This window comes from Caretta caretta, chromosome 10, assembly GCF_965140235.1.
Source record: "Caretta caretta isolate rCarCar2 chromosome 10, rCarCar1.hap1, whole genome shotgun sequence".
Taxonomy (NCBI): Eukaryota; Metazoa; Chordata; order Testudines; family Cheloniidae; genus Caretta; species Caretta caretta.
This window is the reverse complement of record NC_134215.1, coordinates 62,915,533-62,931,134: the sequence shown is the minus strand read 5'-3', so window position 1 is coordinate 62,931,134 and position 15,602 is coordinate 62,915,533. Positions and strand designations below refer to the sequence as shown.

The 15,602-nt window shown below is 44.7% G+C and overlaps 1 protein-coding gene across 4 annotated transcripts in view; it reads right to left on the bottom strand.

Annotated features, from left to right (window-relative positions):
• Window positions 1-1,810: 1,810 nt before the first annotated feature.
• LOC125643517 (tropomodulin-2) overlaps window positions 1,811-15,602 on the bottom strand; it is a 72,459-nt gene continuing 58,667 nt past the window's right edge. For 3 of the 4 annotated variants that reach the window (XM_075133084.1, XM_075133085.1, XM_048866244.2), the window contains 5 exons: window positions 10,093-10,223; window positions 8,397-8,504; window positions 7,999-8,142; window positions 7,539-7,683; window positions 1,811-5,772 (listed from right to left, as the gene is read on the bottom strand). In XM_075133084.1, the coding sequence (XP_074989185.1) occupies window positions 5,738-5,772; window positions 7,539-7,683; window positions 7,999-8,142; window positions 8,397-8,504; window positions 10,093-10,223 (563 nt within the window). In that variant the 3' untranslated portion in view covers window positions 1,811-5,737. The remainder of the gene's footprint in view (window positions 5,773-7,538; window positions 7,684-7,998; window positions 8,143-8,396; window positions 8,505-10,092; window positions 10,224-15,602) is intronic. The other variant, XM_075133087.1, reaches the window with a different exon arrangement.

Below are 15,602 nucleotides of genomic sequence, written 5' to 3'. Positions count from 1 at the left end.
ACTCAAAAAGGCTTGCTACAGCTAGCATGCATGTGATTTATTTAGTCCAGAGATTGAGTAAAAGCTTTGGCTGGAAATCTGAGCCCAAACAGTTGGCAAGTGTTTTTGAGATTTTTTTTCTATTGAGAAAATATCTGTAGCACAGTACATGCTCTGGTTCAGTCAGAGCTATTTCAGTACTGTAGGGCATTCCTGGAGTGGGTTCCTCGAATGTGGGACTTGCTCCCACCTTGCTCTGCCTGATCTTGGATCTGATAGCCTTCCGGGCATACTGCACTCCTCACTGGGCTGTGGGGGATGGCATTGGCTAGGAGGCTGGAGGGTTTTTCTGGGTAGTTATTTATGTAAGGGCAGTCCTTGATATTGTATTGTGTATTTTAAGATATGGGGAAGGCCCCTAGGGCCAGATTTACACAGTCCTTTATTTGCCAAAAGCTGCAGCTTGGTTTCTAGTGGGATTTACAGAAGCACCTGAGCAGATGCAGTGCCTAACTCCCACTGCCCGTAGAACGCTGAATGAACGCCTGTAGAGGTCTGTACACATTGGAAGAAACCAGTATAAAAGAAAAAAGGCAAATTCTGTCAGGGGGCCGCACAGATGACCACTGAAAGATCACACTCAGTGGGGAGTCATAGGGCAGATGTATTGCACCCAAGAACCCATGGAGAGCCCATTTTGCAGGCTCTCCATAAAATGAGCTATGGAGGGATACTCCAAGGCGAAGTATGGCACACTGTACGTTTTTGATGCAAGCTCCAGATTTGGCAATAGCAACCATGTGCTAACAACCACACACGCACATCAGCAATAACCCGTATGAGGCTGTTACTGACCAGAGTGTCACCACATATAATTGCTGTGAATACAAAGAGCTATTTGCTGTATAAAAATATTCTACAGAAGAAAATAATGTCATCGTCGTCACTGTCCCTTGACCAGAGAGAGGCTCTATTGCTAATCTGATAAATGATTGATTAATCTTGTAAGGGATACGAGAGCTGCTTCTTAGATTTTAGAAAGCTCTTTTTGACTGTTCTGTTGGATCAGTTTTCATCCCTGCTGAGACGTATTGGGAAACTTCGATCACTAACACATCTGCAGAGGCCAGTGAAGTCTGCAATGAGAACAACTGAGATGTGTTTTAAAATCCCAAAGCCAAGAATGTGAATTGGATTTTAGATCTTGCATAACACTAAAATGAGGGAAATCCATCCAGGGCCAACCTGAGTTCACAACTAAAACTTCTAACAATCTAGTCACCTTTTAGCTCAGATGAGATCTTGTACCAGCATGTTATTATGAATTGGACTTCTTTCTTTGAACCAATACTTACCACTGTTGTGTACAAACCTACTGTTATAATTCACTGCTTGGTTACAAGCTATTGGGATCATAAATGCAGACTATTGAAGCTGAGGTTATAGAAAACATTAGTTGTGCTTCTACAAAAGAGTCCCTCTTTTTCCTGCCTCCTCTGTTTTTTGTGATGTACTTAATCTGGGACCCATGTCATTTTAGAAAGGTCAGTAACTCACATTTTGGCCTTGGAATAGCTCTGGGGTAACATTTTCAAAAGTGCTTAAGTGGCTAAGGAGCCTACGGCTCATTTTTAAAAGTGACGTTGGCACTTTTAAAAAGGTATTTAGATGCCTAAAGATGCAGATAAGCCCCTTGTAGGATTTTCAAAAGCATCTACATGCCTACTTCTCAAGAGCAAGTGAAAGCCGTGAGGGTGAGGAAAGTTGCTTACTCCAGGACAATACATCGACACCACTTAGCACAGCTGCAAGTAAACACAGAAAGCCAATCTCCTTATGAAGGTTTATTTATAAAAGCCAAGATGTTTGGGAGTCACGGCTACATATGCTGGTGATTCCCATTCCCTTGTGTAAAATGCACCACACTGTGCACATGCAACCATTTATATTCCAGATCAAACATTTTCTTCTAGTGTTTAACACAGACACTTTACGCTCCTTAGTGCACTCTACAACACGCACAAATGTTAGGATATGCACATGTTGAGTTTTTCCATGAAAAATGTTATAAAAAATACAAACAAAACCCAAACTATCAACACGAGAAGCAATGGGCAAATGAGCCCAGCTCCTCCCAGTTGTTCGTTTTGTTTAAAAAGGGAGGCCTCTATTTATACCCTGGTGTCAGAGCTAATTGATTGGGAACATGACATCTGCTTGGAATTGTACTTAAAAATGACCTAGTCAAATATTAATCCCCTTAATACTAGTAGAAGGGATTTTAATTGACCAACTGCTTCTGTATAAGGTTAATATTTAGATCACTGATAACTGCACTAGATTAGCTATAACTATAGTGAATACACCCTTATATTTTCATACATTGTTTGTCACTATGTTCACTATAAAATGTTTAAAGCTAGATCATGGCCAACCCTCATGTGGATGTGCAAGAAGGGGAGGTCCCCCCATAACTCCTAGGCAGTCACTTGTCGCCACTGCAGTCCCTGTGCTTTCCTGAGGCCAAGGACTGTTCCCTACAAGTGCCCCCTGGGGAGCAAACCCTCCAAAAGAGATAAAAAGGGGCAGAAGGGAGGCTCAGCTATGACCCCAAGCCAGCTGGAAGGCCAGAGAAGGGATGTCATGCACTGGATGCACCCCTTGTGTATACCGGAAAGCTCTAGTATACACAATGCCTCCCCAATCCCTTTCCTACCCCACACCCAGAGTTGTGTGTCCCGAGGCCACCCCCAGCCTGCGCACCATCTGGCTCTTAATAAGAGAAACTCTCAAGTGCCTGAAGAGTCTTACTCTTAGAAAACAGCTATATGTTCACGGTGCCGGCAGTCATGGACGATGGAAGGAAGGCGAGACTACCCGCACCTCCCAAAGCCTGTTTCCTTGTTTAGCCTACCAAGAGGAATGTTACAAACTGTTGATGACATGAATGTGGCCACCTCACAATGGCTCTGCTCAAATAGACACAGGGGGACATGCTGCCATACATCACAAAGCAATCCTACCAATCCACCCATTCTAGAACTGCTGCATGCAAATACAGTGTCATTTACACTTTGAGTGGAGGATCAGACTATAAATACATCACGCTTGTTTTTGTTCTGAACGCACTAGATCCCATTAAAAAACATCACTGGTTTAAAAAAAATCATTAAAAGGTAAAAAAAGCCAGCCAGATGTACTTGGGAACCCCCTGATCCTTCCTCCCCCCCCCCAAAAAAAAACAAAACCAAAAACCAAAAACAAACCTGAAGAAGGGAATAGGGAAAAGGTCAGAGTCAGAACAGATTTCTTTTCAGGCTGAAGATTGTCCATATCAGAAATCTTTGGCTTTGGGGATAAGGATAATTGAATCGAATTTCTTCCCCCCATCTGGGGCCTGATGTTGCAAACCCACAATCATGCGAGAGCAGTTGTGACGCATGCAAGTAGCCCCATTGGCTTTAAGGACTGCTCGCATAATGGTATGCACGATATTGGACCATGTGAAGGAATTCAGTCTCCCTTTTTTTTTTTAAGACTATGTGGGTCAATGTCCATTCTTACAGCAAATTCTGCCTGGGGATGGGGAAAACTCTCTGGTAATTCCACAGGGACCTCTCATAGAATTTCTTTCCCATTCTTCCCTTGAGGAGGAGGAGGAGTTTCTAACCCTGTACTGGAGGAAGGAGGGGGCCTTGAAAGCCCCCCAGAACCCTAAACCGCTCAGGGAAGATGGTTGTACTGCAGATACCACTCTTAGGCCCTGATTTAGCAAAGCACTTATGCTTATCTGGAAGTCACTAGGACTTAAGCATGTGCTTAAGTGCTTTATACAACCAGGGCCATAGTGCAGAGACCCAGCCCTCCCCCACGGCACCCCTCAGGAGCAGTGCTCCCCCACTGCACCCCTCAGGAGCATTGGTCCCACCCGTTTTACAAGAGGCATAGATGGCACAGAGGGTGAATTTATACTGTCTGAAGCAGCACTGACTCGCAGACAGATTTCTGTTCAGGAATCTGCCAGGTTCATGGGGGAATATCCCACACACCCTGACTGCTCCCCTGACTCCATCCCCTCCTGATTTACAGATCCCAGCCCAATGTCTTCTGCAGGCTCAAAGATGCCAGAGCACCATTCGTTCCCTTTCCATATTCCCCTGGCAAGAACTCTTTCGCCAGCACAAATGATGGGGGGAGAGGCGGGTGTAGGCCGGAAAGAGGGCAGAGAGGCTAATGTTTCAAGGGTACCACAGGTTGTTGGCCCCAGTTAAACACCTTTAGCTTTCTGAAAGAATTAGTATAGCTAAACCCGTTAATAGCATACTTCCTTAATTCTTGCATTACATTTAAATATGATCAAAGTGAACCCCTGGCTATTTAACAGACTCAGATGTTGGCAAAGACAATATATATATATATATATTATGGCTAGAACTTAATGTCTGATACTATAAAACTATACACAATACAATGAAATTATATTGCAAACTAAACGCTTCACACAATCTTTTCACAATACCCCACTGACTTGTTCTAATGCTGTTGCATGTTGGGTTTAATTGCTGCTGTACAAGTATCTTCCATGAGTTCAGCACAATGTACAGAATTCTGGGTTAACGCCCTGCTTCAGCAAAGCATTGGAACACGTGCTTACGTCCGCCCTTATTCAGCAAAGTGCTTAAGTACTATTGCTAAAGTCCCATTGGAATCAGGCTTAAGCACTTTGCTTCACAGAGAATTAGTGTTGATTCAGATGCTAAAAATGTAAACTAGGCGATTGGTACATGTTACTCTTCTCCGTCCATCTCCAGGCAGAACTGCTGCGGCCCTGGATTAAATATTTTACTCACTCTTTATCTAACAGGTCCTGAGAACAATTCTGTCATTTATACTAATAAATGCACATAAATTAAAAAACAGTCAACAGTGTGGTTCAAACCAAAAAGAGCTCTGCTCAGTATACTGAGATTAATGAGATTTATAGCTGTAAACCTGGCATTCTGTTTTTTTTTAAAAAATCCTCAATGGATTAGAAAAACAACAAAGTGACATTGTTAAGGTATTCTAGGTTTGGCAACACTAATATTTTTACTTTACATCATGGACTAAGAATACATGTCAGTGTAATATTGATGACGTGATCGACCTAACTTAAAACACATGTAAACAATAGGCTTTGACAATACTTACAAATGCATCCCACAGCTGGATCCACACAGGCAGAACCCCGCTGCAGTCAGCGGGGATCTGTACAAGTGCAGAGTTCCAACTGGCACAGATCTGAATGCAGAATTGGGGCCTAAGGGTGTGATCCCGCAAACCGGTATTGGCATAAGTAGTCTCTACTCACCTGAGCAGCCCATTGACTTCAATGGAATTACACAAGTGAGGATTATTCACATGCTTAAGGCATTGCAGGACAGGGTGGTAAAGGCCCATTTTATATAAAGAATCCTTTATCAATGTAAAAGATTCAATGTGATTCCAGCTGATGCTCAGTAAGACATATTTTACCCCTAAGTTGTGGATATCAGCGTCATATATTCCAATAACACAATCATATTTTCATAAACATTAAATATGAAAGTAAACAATTTTAATGATTAAAGGGGACATTAACGGAAATGAGCAACCTTCATTACAATGATTTTCCAGTGTCTTCCCTTCTGACCAGTGGATGTTGTGAGATTGCTGTTGTGTCGGCTGCCTTCAATATGTCGGCTGCCTTCAATACCTCTTCGCATCCTCCAAGGCATGGCTACTGCCGGTCTGCTTCCACTCGCTTTTTACGAACTATGCCAGTAAAATCAAAAACCATCTCTCAGAGTTAACTTACTAAGCACCCAAGCACATGTCTCAATGTGACACTATTTGGGACTAGAAAACTGGGTTATTCGTACTTCCCTTCTCAAGGACCCAGTTAAGGAAAGTGCATAGTACCCTTAACTCTCACTCAAATCAATGGGAAGGTTGGCCCATCAGTATCTTCTAGGAGGTACAGGATTGTGTCCAGAGATTTCACAGATTCATAGTTTAAGGGTAAAAGGGGCCTACATCATCTAGTCTGAGTAACCATGTAACCACAGGCCACAGAATTTCACCCAGTTATCCCTGTATTGAACTCCAAAACTTGAGTTTGGCTAAAGCATATCTTCCAGAAAGGCATCCAGTCTTGATATGAAAACTTTAAGCAATGGAGAATCCACCATTCCCCTTGGTATTTTGTTCCAATGGTTAAATTTCGGTTATCAGTATGGCTTGTATAACCTGTTTTTTGTTTGTTTGTTTGTTTGTTTTAAAGACCATATTGCTCCAACTAAATTGATACAGGTATTGTGGGTGTGTGGGAGTGCTAGATCCTTCTCACTGGATTCATTTAAGTGTGATGTAGCCAAAAATCAACAGCTGTTCCATATGGTAACACTATATGCAAATATGCATGTGTTATATTTTCTGATATACTTTCACATGGTACTGATTACTAACAACAAGGAAAATATCAAATCAGACCCAAAAGGAAACATTTTAGTCTCAGAATAGATTTCTGGGTTGCATGGACCATTCGATAATACAGCAAACCTTAATTAACCCACAGATCTGCATTGAAAATGGATTATTTGGGGAGGATGCAGTTTAATGAAGCACAGATCAATGACATTCTACTATTGTTTTCTGAGCTGCGCTACTCCGGGTGACGTCTTATTCCCTGCAATACAATGGAGAAGTCCCCCGGCACTCAGCAATGCACTGTAAGAGGGCCTGGGAAGTTCTAACTAGTCCATTGTGCTGGTGCTCCTTGCATTCCACAGCGTTAGCTATTCTGTAACCCTGTTCAGTCTGCACTGAGCCATAAGGCCAGATGAATGCTGTTCATACTAGATAGGCTTTGGCGTTACCAAATTGCACTGGGAGGCCATGTCTGTGATGCTGTGTTTCTAAAATACAGAACAAAACAGGCAGAGCTAGAAGAATACTTCTCATTGCAGCCTGGCTATGAACTTCCTTTAATGTAAACATTAAAGCTCTTGGCGAACAGACCGCATTATCCCAAAGCCTTTGCAGTGCAAATGTCCGTCATTTTGCCTCTGCTTCCAATGTTTTGCTTTTCCAGATATATGGTTTTATGAAGTATTCTATTGTACTAAATAGGCAGTGATATTTGCCAATGCAAAACAGCGTAGATGTAAACCTGGAGAAGGCAAAATACTAGAGTAATTGTCTAAATGATAAGGATGAGAGATTTAATCAGCCTTTTCCCTGCTGGGGACAATTAGAATTTCAGGAAATAAAGTATATCATGGGAATTCAGCAGGATGTTTAAGTATTGCCAAAAATAAAGTATCTGCACCAAAGTATGCATTTGCTAATTTTTTGCTAAGTCCTTACTGGGGCAAACCCAGACTGAAGTCAATGGGTGTTTGCCTGAGAAAGGACTCAGTAAAAACTGATTAAGGACCTCAGGATCTGGCACTATTTGACTATTTTTTTGTCTACAAAATGTATAAGGAGGGCAGGAGCTGGCCTGAAAGAATTGCTGATGAATGTCTGTAGCATCTTACCTAGATCGTTATTTTTAGTGATAGCTGCAGCTACCCTGGTTCTTGGACCTTGCTTTGTGAACTGGTATCCGAATTTGAGAATTTTGGAGTTCTCCTCAAGCATCTGGGCAATCTCCATCTCTACAGCTGTCCCCAGCTGCTGCCTCTGTTGGGTGACACACAGTGAAAAGAAAAGGAAACATCTTCTCACAAAAGAGAGAGAAGTGGTTGTAATGTGCTACAAACTGGAGAAAGAACCCCATCTCTGGAGAACTTCCTCTGGGCTTTCTTTTTAGCATCGGTCAGTTTTCTTTTCTGTTGCTTAGCAGCATGTGCTTGGGAATGAGGTGCAAAAAGGCTGATCCATAGGATTTTGCCTTGCCTCTTTGATGGATCCCAAACCTAAAATATTATAGAAGAACATATGGAACCTACCTAGAAACTAAACAAAGCAGGCACCAGTTTACTGCCCACTCCTTACCTGGTTGTCAATTTTGATCTCCGTCAGGGTTTCATTCTCTTTTAGTGCATCAATCAGTGCCAGAATGCCGGCCCCAGTGATGAAATTGGATTCTATATTTAGGCTCTTCAGTGTCTTGTTCACTTTTAACATATCTGCAAAAGCCTGAAGAGTCAAGGAAGAGGTGGTGTGAGTTTGAAACTCTGAAAGCTTCAGATAACACCAAGAATCTGAATTGTGCATAGTACCTAGAAAAGCACTGCAAACAGAGTCATGGAGGTAGAGTGTATTCCTAGAACAGAACAGGTTATAATGCCACTGTGCACAGTCACAGGAGACATCTGAAAAACAAGCCCCACCTAGAGACAAATGCAGCCTTAGTGAACAATTCTGTCTTTTCAAGTCGTGTTTCAACTTACAACAGCAACAGGGTCATTGCTTCGAGTAGCTGCGAGGCTGAACTTCTTCACGTGGGTGTTGGTTTCCAAAGCCTTAGCAAATTCTTTCAGCGTCGGAATTGGGATGTTCTACAGTAAGACAAAACCCAGTAAACATTACATCCAACCACATCACCAGACATTTATTTTGATGATTGCTACATTAATTAACACTGCCTCTCTGTACAACTCCTTAGCCATTCCCCATGCTCTACAAAGCCCGTCAGGCCAGAGTACTGTAACTTGCTCAGCTTTGTGGCTGCCCTTGAAGACTGCTCAGCGCCTTGAGCTAGGGCAGAATGCAGCCACCACCTTTTAAGCAAGGCAGGCCAAAGCGAAAACACTGCTCTGCACTGTTTTTTATATTCATTTCTAGGTACAATGAAAGGTGGTTGTAAAGTCCTAAACAGTCTGAGAACTGATGATCCTCTAGGCATCTTTCTACCATGCACCATCCTGGAAATTAAGACTGGTGGCAATCTCTTGCTGTCTGTCTCCAGGGTTGAAATCCTGAAGGATGGCCATAATATTCTCATGGGCGGGCCCCCATCATCCGCATAGGCTCCCTCTTGCAATCTAACAAAGCCTGAGTTTGGCCCCATGGGATGGAGCGTAAAATACATCTGTTCAATCTGGCTTTTTAGCTGGGACATAAATTTGCTGCTGGCTGCGAGGAGGTCTATTGGTTGTGGATTTGTTACCCGCAGGTGAGAGTGAGTGGTGACCTGTGGCATAGTTTTGTGGTTGTATTGTTGGATCACTGGTATTGCTTATTTTTTTCAAATGTACACTCGTGCCCAGAAACCGTATAATGAGGGGTGAATAACCGATCCATAAACCCTTAGTACAACATGCAGTGTCAGCTTTGGGCATGAGCCTAAGTCTTGGTATGGAATTAGACACCTGGAGGTGAGATTGCTACCAAACAAGCTGTACTGATAAAAAGAAGGATACAATGAATCAACTCAACATGCTGGTCCTTTTAGAAAATTACTTAGTTTTAAAACAATATGAAACAAAAAAGGGAAAAAAATAACGAGCTACTATTTGTCACCACCTCTGAGCTCAAAGCAAACACTAAAAAGCTTTATCCTATTCCTAGATCCAACCAGCCACTCTGAACTGTGCAGACAAAGGCTACTGCTCCAGCTCAGTGTGGGGGCGATGTTCAGCATCTGAGCATCCCAACTTCTCCCTTTTCATCTGTGGGCTAAGTGAATTAGGCCAACAATTGTGCGGTACTCCCATAGGTGCTGGAACAAGGGGTGCTGCTGCACTTGCTGGCTTGAAGTGGTTTCCAACAGATACAGGGTTTACAGTTTGGTTCAATGACTCTCAGCACCCTCCCTATACAAACTGTGCCAGCACCCCTGCGTGCCCCAGGAGGTCTCTTGCTTTACCAGCTGTTAGAGAAATGAAGGCAGAAGGGAGCCCTTGCCTGGAGTTCTAATTGGCAGCTAATTCAATGTCAGGTGCTGGTGACCCTTGGAATAACTGGGACAATTCCTGTCTGCCTCTCTTTCTCTCCTGAGTCTCCTGTTCCTCCCAAATATTGTAAATGCAGCAACATGTTTGAAAACAAAACCCCATGCTTCTAAACAAAACTTTGTAAATCTTGTCATCTCAGATGAACCCTCCTGCAGCAAAGAGAATGAAGCCACAATCCCTATCCAAATACCTTTATGTTGTTCAGATTGACTTCAAGGAGGCTAGGATCGTTTGCTTTCATCCTTTGCAAACTTGCTTCCACATTGGTTGGATTAGGTGGTTCCTCGAAAATTGGCTTGACCTTTTCACCTTTGACGACATCTGAAACACAGGATCTAATTAAACATGCATCATCAGAAATAAACTGGCAAGTTGCAGTGGGGGAGGTTTAGATTGGATATTAGGAAAAACTTTTTCACTATGAGGGTGGCGAAACACTGGAATGCGTTACCTAGGGAGGTGGTAGAATCTCCTTCCTTAGAGGTTTTTAAGGTCAGGCTTGACAAAGCCCTGGCTGGGATGATTTAACTGGGAATTGGTCCTGCTTCGAGCAGGGGGTTGGACTAGATGACCTTCTGGGGTCCCTTCCAACCCTGATATTCTATGATTCTATGATTTTCTGAACTCTCACTTATTTTTGGGTTGAGACAAGCTGGATGTTTCTGTGACAAATCTCATGTTTGTGATGAATGCTTGTGAGCCGTCGAGCATTGGGAAGGAAGGGTTCTGGATTTCTGACTAGTGTTTCTCTGAGCTGCTGATGCTTTTGTGGCCAGTGAAGAATGGTATCATTCAGTTGGCTCTCCCACTGTTTGTTGTTAGTTTATGTAGCTATACGCAAGAAAGAAAGTGCAGATAAAGTGCAGAGATGAATAATTATTGAGATACACTTTAGAACACTTCTTTTCCTAGGTTGTGGGAAAGTAGTAGAAAATACTTTTCCCGGGGGGCAACTTTCTAGCAGACCTATTAACACAGCCAGATGAGGGTGACATGAAGTGTCTGGTATGACATTCACTGTGCTATATACACTAGAGTTAGTGTTATACACCAAACTGTGACCAGCACTGTCCTCTCCCCCATTCTTACATCTCTCTGCAGGGGCTGGCTACAATGAAGTTGGGAGCACAGGCTTTCTCTTTCCTGGTGCCTTGCAGTGCTCTTACAAAGGGTAGGAGCTAGGTAAGGGCATGGCCACATCTCACTCCCCTCTCCACACTGGCCAGCAGAGCTGGCTTGGCATGGAAGGAGGATAAACTGCACCTCCTCCAGGCATGGTGTAGATCGGGGTTGGCAAACTTTTTGGCCCGAGGACCACATTGGGGTTGCAAAACGGTATGGAAGGCCAGGTAAGGAAGGCTGTGCCTCCCCAAACAGCCTGGCCCTCACCCCCTATCCAACCCCCCCCCACTCTCTGTCCCCTGCTCCCTGTCCCCTGACCCCTATCCACACCCCGCCCCCGACAGGCCCCCCCACCCCATCCAACCCCCTGCCCCACTCCTTGTCCTCTGACCGCCCCCTCCCAGGACCCCCATCCCTAACTGCCCCCCAAGGACCCCACCCCCTATCCAACCTCCCCTGCTCCCTGTCCCCCCCTGGGATCCCCAGGACGCCACCCCCTATTCAATCCCCCCGCTCCCTGTCTCCTGACCGCCCCCCACACCCAAACCTCCACCCCATCCAACCACCCCCTGACTACTCCCCGGGACCTCCTGCCCCTTATCCAACCCCTCCTCCCCCTTACCATGCCGCTCAGAGCGGCAGGACAGGCTTATTGGAAAGCCTGGGAGGTGGGCGGGCACAAGCCACGCTGCCCGCGCAGCTGCGGAGGACAAGGGACAGCGGGGGAGAGGCAGGGAGCTAGCCTCCCCAGCCGGGAGCTCAGGGGCCGGGCAGGATAGTCTCGCAGGCCGGATGTGGCCCGCGGGCCATAGTTTGCCCACCTCTGGTGTAGGTGCGTCTGCCAGGGTGCTGCCAGGAGGAGACTCTGGCTGCAATGTATCCCCTTTGCAGTAGCTTTCAGCAAATCTAATGAACACCTATTTTCCTTGCAATTAAAACCAAACCCAAACTGTGCTCTTTGGGGTGGACCCTGCCTTTCCAGCAGATCTTTGCCATCTCCTGGAAGTTCTGGCCCCATCACCAGAGGAGAGAGTATGGTAGGAAGTCTGCACCGGAGAACCTGCAGGCACGGTCAGGTTAGTTCCAGCCCCTGAGCATCTGTCCTTGGGAAGGGAAGCATGTTAACCTATGGTATGTGACCGGAGTCCTGAACTGTATCATTAGGGACAAATTCCGTCCTCAGCTTTATGTGCAAAGCTCCCAGTGCAGTCACTCTGAGCCAACCATGTGCATCCAGCTCTGAGGGAAGCATGAAGTCTATTGCACAGGATATAAAATACCAATACTGAAAGGAACCCAGGGTTTATGGTCCTGCCATAAAGCCTGCAAAGGGAGATGCGCTTGTGAAAATATTTGGATATGTTCTGAGAAAGAGCCCCTTTCCCTCTAAACAGACAGTGCTAACACCAAAGACTACGATGAGGAGGCCCCTTAGCCTCCACCTCCATCTCTGACATTAGCAGCCCCGCTATAAATTCAATTAGCTCTTGTAAAATTGCAACATCCGCACATTCTAAATAATAAAACTATCAAAGCATGAAAAGCAGTTCTCTGCCAACACAGAGATTTATGAAGTCTTTGCATATCCCTGCTCCAAAGCGATATGATTTTTAATGTTGGCAGTGTACTATAAAAGAAAATCGATCATTCCAGGAGATGCATAAAAATCCTAGCATACAGCACAATTAATACCTATAATTCCCCTGCTTATAATTGTGGAGATGAATAATAAACCTTGCCCACCCAAGCTGCTACAGTCAAGAAAGGAATGTGTTACTGACCACAACTGTGTTTAAACATGGTTATTTTGTAGTGCAAAAAGTCATGTTCTATTCAAGGGGCTTGTGCTGAAACCTGAAAGTTTACATGCATTTCCATGAGGTGCAATGGGTGACACTTACCCTGTGCACTGGGCTAGGAAAAAGCCAATACACCAATTAAATCACACCTAAGCTCTTTGTAGAACTTAATTGTTACATAAGTCTTGAGCTGGATTTCACTATTTGAGCAGATTCCAACTCCTTTTGCTGTGGAGCATGTCCCAGTCCACTCCCCACAGGACCTCCCAATGCCTCCATAAATACTCCAGTAGCAGCCTTCAGAGAGTTACTAATGTTGTTGGAGATTGCTAATAAAATGCACTTGGAGAATTCACCACCTTTTGGATTCAAAGTAAAAATTACACCAAAATGTTTTTGCATTTGTAGCAGTATTGACTAAGCTGAGAGCCAAGGCCCAGCCATTGAAGGACTATTTGTTAGAGATTGTAACCCTGTCCACAGAGTAGACTTTCTACTTTACCATGTCATGAGTAGTTAGCAGTGATTTTCTCCTCCTGTTGTGCTGCCTGCCACTGCCCATGAATTTTATCTTATTTCTTTAACTAGGGAACTGTTTTGTCATGTTAATAATCAGCTCTTGAAATGTGTTCCCCTTTTTTACTGAAAAATTACACTAAGCTAGGAAAAGTTATTGCTTTTGGACAAAGGAACAAAGTGATCTGACAGAGCAACTTTGTGATTGGAGTATAGTTTACCAAACCCACACAGTTGACATTTTGACTCAGTACAACAAAAATAATCTCAAGTTTATGTGAATTAGTACCATAAGCAGTTGCATGTTCTGGGATAGCCTGCAATTTGAACAGATTCCCACTGGGAAGGGTTGCAGAGATATCTCAGTCCTGTTCTGCCTACCTCCATGCCCTCCTCTTGGGTGATCTCTTCACACAGATAAGGGAGGAGATGAAAAGTCTCTGCTGACAACAACTGCTATTGTCACAGCCCATACAAGAAGGGATGCTTCTTGTGTGGCTACCTTTTCCTGTGTACTCAGGCAAGGGCCCATCACAATCTAGTATTGAAATGCACAGAAGGATGCAGGATTGGAACCTTGGATCTGAACATCTGTGAACTCAGGATGTGCAAAGGCTTTGGATCCAAACTTTGCAGCTACTCCTTAGGGTTGGCATCTGCACAGTTACTGAGAAATGACCAAATGAGCCAAACCCTTGGAGCAAAGAACTCCAAACATTAGGGGAAGTTCAGATCTTGATCTAAACTCTGCAGCTCAGGATCATCTCTGATGAAAAGCAATTAATAAGATTTGAATACTGTTTAGTTTTTTTAATAATTATGACTGTTATTATTTTTCTGAGTGCTTACACCTCCTGTAGAATGTACTTAACCCCACAAAGAACACACAACAGTCAAATAATAGGATCATTTAAACTGTGCGGGGTATTATTTTGCAAGTCCAACAAAAAAGCACAAGTGACAGATCAGATGCAATAATAGGGAAAGCATTATTTTCAAGTACCCTCCTCACAGTGCTGAATGCAGCTTGGTGGACCTGACATATTGTGAACTGTGCTAGAAACACATCAAGCATCAGGTTGTACTAACCTGGAATTGTCTCAGCTAGGGATGCTACCCAGTTAGTGGCCCACAGCTGTAATGATATGCAAATCATAGAATATCAGGGTTGGAAGCGACCTCAGGAGGTCATCTAGTCCAGTGGTTCTCAAAGCCAGTCCGCCACTTGTTCAGGGAAAGCCCCTGGTGGGCCAGACCGGTTTGTTTACCTGCCGCATCCGCAGGTTCGGCCAATCGCGGCTCCCAGTGGCCACGGTTCGCTGCTCCAGGCCAATGGGGGCTGCAGGACGGGCGGCCAGCATGTCCCTTGGCCTGCGTTGCTTCCCGCAGCCCCCATTGGCCTGGAGCGGCGAACCGCGGCCACTGAGAGCCGCGATCGGCCGAACCTGCGGACGCGGCAGGTAAACAAACCGGTCCAGCCTGCCAGGGGCTTTCCCTGAACAAGCGGCGGACTGGCTTTGAGAACCACTGATCTAGTCCAACCCCCTGCTCAAAGCAGGACCATTCCCCAACTAAATCATCCCAGTCAGGGCTTTATCAAGCCTGACCTCAAAAACCTCAAAGGAAGGAGAGTCCACCACCTCCTGGGTAATGCTTTCCAGTGCTTCACCACCCTCCTAGTGAAAAAGATTTTCCTAATATCCAACCTAAACTTCCCCCACTGCAACTTGGGACCATTACTCCTTTTTCTGTCATCAGCTACCACTGAGAACAGTCTAGATCCATTCTCTTTGGAACCCCCTTTCAGGTAGTTGAAAGCAGCTATCAAATCCCCCCTCACTCTTCTCTTCTGCAGACTAAACAATCCCAGTTCCCTCAGCCTCTCCTCATAAGTCATGTGTTCCAGTCCCCTAATCATTTTTGTTGCCCTCCGCTTTCCATTTTTTCCACATCCTTCTTGTAGTGTGGGACCCAAAACTGGACACAGTACTCCAGATGAGGCCTCACCAATGTCGAACAGAGGGGAACGATCGAGTCCCTCGATCTGCTGGCAATGCCCCTACTTATACAGCCCAAAATGCCGTTAGCCTTCTTGGCAACAAGGGCACACTGTTGACTCATATCCAGCTTCTCGTCCACTGTAACCCCTCGGTCCTTTTCTGCAGAACTGCTGCCTATCTATTCGGTCCCTAGTCTGTAGCCATGCATGGGATTCTTCTATCCTAAGTGCAGGACTCTGCAGTTGTCCTTGTTGAACCTCATC